The sequence below is a fragment of the Chelonoidis abingdonii genome, chromosome 9, assembly GCF_003597395.2.
Source record: "Chelonoidis abingdonii isolate Lonesome George chromosome 9, CheloAbing_2.0, whole genome shotgun sequence".
NCBI lineage: Eukaryota > Metazoa > Chordata > Testudines > Testudinidae > Chelonoidis > Chelonoidis abingdonii.
The window spans coordinates 15,283,014-15,287,771 of NC_133777.1; the positions used below are offsets into that span (position 1 = coordinate 15,283,014).

The 4,758-nt window shown below is 43.8% G+C and overlaps 1 protein-coding gene across 1 annotated transcript in view; it reads right to left on the minus strand.

Moving 5' to 3' along the window:
* EIF2AK1 (eukaryotic translation initiation factor 2 alpha kinase 1) overlaps nt 1–4,693 on the minus strand; it is a 54,602-nt gene extending 49,909 nt beyond the window's left edge. Inside the window, exon 1 of the mRNA XM_075069228.1 lies at nt 4,452–4,693. Coding sequence (XP_074925329.1) covers nt 4,452–4,578 — 127 coding nt within the window. The 5' untranslated portion in view covers nt 4,579–4,693. The remainder of the gene's footprint in view (nt 1–4,451) is intronic.
* Nucleotides 4,694–4,758: the final 65 nt, after the last annotated feature.

The following is a 4,758-nucleotide window of genomic DNA, read 5'->3' on the forward strand; positions in this document are numbered from 1 at the left end:
TTTTTTTCAAGAGAAGTCTCTCAAAAGTGCAAAGTCAAAAAGTTCAATAAAAAAGATGCTGGCAGAGCAAATGGACAAGGAAAAAGAAGTCTGAGATAAATAGAAGAAGCGGAAGGGACAGGCAGAGAAAGAAAATGAAACGTTGGAAGAAAGCCAATTCAGAAGTCCTGAGTCTTCTGATACGTTCATGATTGAAGATAGACCAGAAACATTCCTCACTAAGAGGAAAACCCTAGTAAGGGTAGATGCATAGAAAGACCCGGGGGAAAGATAAGAATCCTCAACCTGGGGTAAGACAGGCATGCATGCAAATGCACACCGCAACAAAGAAACAAAGCCTGGGCCCAAGAGAAAACATGAAGATAGGGTCCTTCTCAGGAGGAACCTGCATTGAAAGGATGAAAGGAACATGTCGAACATGCAGGACGTCAGGTGGTAAACTTTTATTGCATACGCGGTTGGACTGCCGTCTCCGTCGGACACTGAAGCCCCTTGGCAACAAATCAGTTCTCTTGCACAGCATTAGAAAGTCATGTAATAAAAAATAGAAGACGAAATAGGCAAGCTCCTTTTAAATCAACCGTTAAAATATACCAAATGAGCATAGGAAGAAAAGAATAACTGCATGAGACGTATGGCAGGCGAATCCATCCTCCAAAATCAGATTCGGAACATCCACCTCAAAGATCAATGATCAAATATCTGCCAAGAAGTTTATATCACGATCATGTAATGTCATAGGAGCCAACAGTAAAATACCTTAGCAAAAAAGAAAAAAACTCCACATTGCCAGAAACAACCATAAAAGTGACAAAACCAGCAGATTGCAAAAAAAAGTAATGATTAAAAAATTGCCTGGTTTGTTTAGCAACAAAACCCTTCCGATATGGAGAACCCACACTTCATACAGGTTCAGGTCATTAAGACCAGGAACAGTCCACCCAAAAGACAGATGTCTCAGCAAAACTGCTGGAAAAGTGTAACTGGAAAAAAATGAGCAAGTGTGCAAAAGATCGAGAAGGAAATGTTAACCTGAAGCAGGGTGGAGCAATCCATTGAAGACCTGTGTATGCGTGTGACAACGAGAAGAAAGGAATTCTCCGGACAGAAACATTGATAACAGTCAGGAAATGCACACGATAGCAGAATATGTACAAGAAGTAACAGTGAAAAGATCAACCAACTGTGGAAAAAAAGTACAATTCGAAGTACGCAACGGGTCGCAACAATGCGGCAAATGTAATCCAAGAATGAGAAGGAGGAAAAGAGCCCAACTACATAGGTGGCAGTGTCATTGAATGCACCTCCAACCCAAAGACTCATGTTTCAGAATTAAAGGCCAAATGGTGGAAAATGCAAAATACTTCCGTAACAACATGGCAGCTACTGCCCCGAAAAAAGGAGAGGAACAACTAACCTCCCACCAATGTTGATAGACCTCAGATGGACCTGTGAGCACATATCAAGGAACGGGCCGAATCTAAGAGTTGTGAACAAAATGAAAAAAATAGATGGCAAACGCACAAGCCAAATTCGCAAACACGGGCTTAAGAAAATGTGAACCACTACGCTGAATACGCCTGAACCGATCGTAGCCAGAACAAATGCAAGAAAAGCTGTTTTATTGCGAATCTTGAAATCGTGGAAGGAACTGATGAGATTCTAAAAAAGAAATATCAAACAGAGTGAATTACAAGCATAAAAAAAAAAATGGACAAGCAACTCCAGCTCAAGTTCTTGCAAGATCGCATACTCAGTACCGAGGGCAACTACGGCAAAGAAAGGAAGGCTACATGGACATCCCAGCAATACATCCCCCATAATGTCAACTAAGAATAAACCCAGAGCAAGGTGAACCATCAAGAAAATTATGCCAGGCGATTTAAAAAAAAGGCACACGAAAAGCACTAAGCACTGGATTCAGAGACTGAAGTGAGATCCAACCTTTGAACAGCAGTAGTTCTACGAACCAGGTAGAAAGAAAGTTCTCCGTGACTAATCGCCATCCAAAGAAGAAATGTTGGCGACCCTGAAAAAGCAGGAAATCGTTGGTCTTCACGAGATGAACAAAACAGAAAATGAAGGTGAAACGAATAATTAGCGCAGAAGCCAGTAGTAAAGTGTCTCATGTTACCTGCTGACATAGCCAGTAATTGTGGTTTTAAAATAAATGACAGTAGTAAAAAAATAAAAAAACCAACCTGATTAAAAAACGAATATGAAACTAAACTCAAAAATAATCTTTGGTTCAATATAATGTTTCTGTTGAAGAAAAAATCGAGAATATAAATGTGTTTAGTAAACAAACAATAAAATTTGACGTGAGTGTCTCCTCCGAACAGCAGGACAAGAAAATCCTCCAAAATTAATGATAACCCTGTGAATTAGAAGATAGTCACCTCTAGACTCAATAAATACTGCTCAATACTTTGTAAAGTAAATAACCAATCAATCTGTCGATATAGCTGGAGAAAAATCTGAAAAGTTCAACAAAAAAATCACTAAAAATGGATAGGTAGCTGCTAAAAATAAACCTAATGTTATGCTGAGGAGAGAAAAAATTATAAGATTATAACAACAAAAGAATGCACTTATGTAGTAAAATCCATGAAAAGATCCTCCGACAGGAAAATCATCGATTAAATCAAAATCCATCCTGTAGAACAATAGGAAAAGGATAATGAAGACAGTAAATACAATGCACTATAAATCATGGATGCACACATCTGAATACGGCACACAGTTCGGTCACCCTATATAAAAAAAATAACACTCACCCGAAAATAACGTGCCGTGGGAAGCCAAATCTACCGTCGTTAATAGGAAATGGCTATAAGGTGAACTTGCGGAATTACACTAGCAGGAGCTGCCCGCCGCGACCGAGCCAGGGCGGCTTCCAGTATATATCCAAAAGTGTGTTATGCAGGTGGTTTTATAGTGCCAGGTATTTGCCGTATCAGAAATGGACAAAGTGACAGAGAAAGGCAACAACATGATTAGGATATAGAACAGGCTCCCACATTAAGAAGATAGAGATTAAAAAGACTGAGACTATTCATCTTGGAAAAGAGACAACTAAGTGGGGAATATGATAAAGGTCTGTAAAATCATTAATGGTGTGGCAAAAGTGAATGCGGAAATGTTATTTATTCCTTCGCATAATATAAAAGCCAGGCATCACCGCATGAAATGAATAGGCATCAGGTTTAAAACAAACAAATGGAAATACTTCTTCACAGAATGCAGTCACCTGTGGAATTCATTACCAGGGGCTGTTGTGAGGGCCAAAAGTATAACTGGGTCCAAAAAAGAATTAGATAAGTTAATGGAGGATAGATTCCTCAATGGCTATTAACTAACCTCAGGTCAGCGATGCAACCCCATGCTCTGGGTGTCCCTAAGGCTCATACTGGATAACAGAGGTTGGATCACTTGATAATTGCCCTATTCTGTTCATTCCCTCAGAAGAACCAGGCATTGGCCACTGCTGGAAGACACTATACTGGGCTAGATCTAGATGGACCATTAGTGTAACCCAGTATGGTCACTCTTATGTAGAAATATTTCAAAGCTCCCCCCCCCCCATACTGTTTTATAGAAAAAAATGTCTGCTTAATTAAACATTCACATGCAGTTCAGTAACACAGTCTCCACTGATCTGTAGAATTCACAGAAATCTTATCCTTCAAAAAGATCAGGATAATGATTTTGACTGAAGATTTAACTACTACCCAGGAGAGTCAAACAAACAGAAAACAAGCAGACATGACAGCAGCATCTTACACAAGCCAACAGGAGAGTGGGAAGTAAAGGAGAATGGAGGAAAAACCAGAGACCCAAATAACCCTAAGAGTGATTAGAAATAATGATCTTCCACATTAAAAGTTTACATCAAACTTCCAGATTCCCTGAGTCGTCCCTACTCAGAGGAAGGACACATGGAGGGGCCACAGAAACCCTATAGAAAACACACAGTCTCCAGGAATTCCTCACAAATACTTCAGGAGGACCAAGTGGGCAGACAGCTAATAAAAATGGGGATTAGGAATTAATGACTGACAGCTGCGCTGCTCTTGCATCACCCTCCCTACCACCAGGCACCTGACGCCTTCATCACCTCCCCCCCCCCCGCACCAGACAATGACAGGGGCCACGGGGAGGCTTTTGTATCATCTCCTAGTGGGGCAGGGGGGCAGATACCTCAGTCTCCTCAGGGGAAGGGGCGCAATGTCGCCCCACCACTGTGTGGGGGTTTGGGGGGATTTGCACTGCTCTCCCAGTGTGTCCCAGGCGCTGTGGGGGGGGACTTTAAGCCCCTGTTCCCGGCCCCCGCAACGAATATCCCTCAGGGGCGGGAGGGGGCAGTTGCAGTGCCCTTCCCCCTCAGCAGCTGGGGCACTTTTTTCCCCTAGGCCCTGCTAGAGTCGTGGACGAAGGCTCCCCTCACTCACCGTCGTACTGCGGCTCCGGCCCCTCCTCGGGAAACTCGATAGCGGGCGGCGGCAGGTTGGGCCCCGTGGCTCTAGGCCAGAGCGTGGGCCGCCGTTGCCCCGCAGCGCCCCCGCTACCTCGCCACATGGCCGGGACCTCTGGGACTAAGCGACCCGCTGCTTCCCGCGGCCTAGCAGAGCGAACGGAGGCGATGGGGTGGAACGTACCAGCTCTTTCCAGCCCCGTGTCGCCCAGCTGCGCCCTCTACAGGGTCCCGCCATAGCGCGCCAGGAGTCTTCCTCGTGACAAGCCACCCCCCCCCCCCCC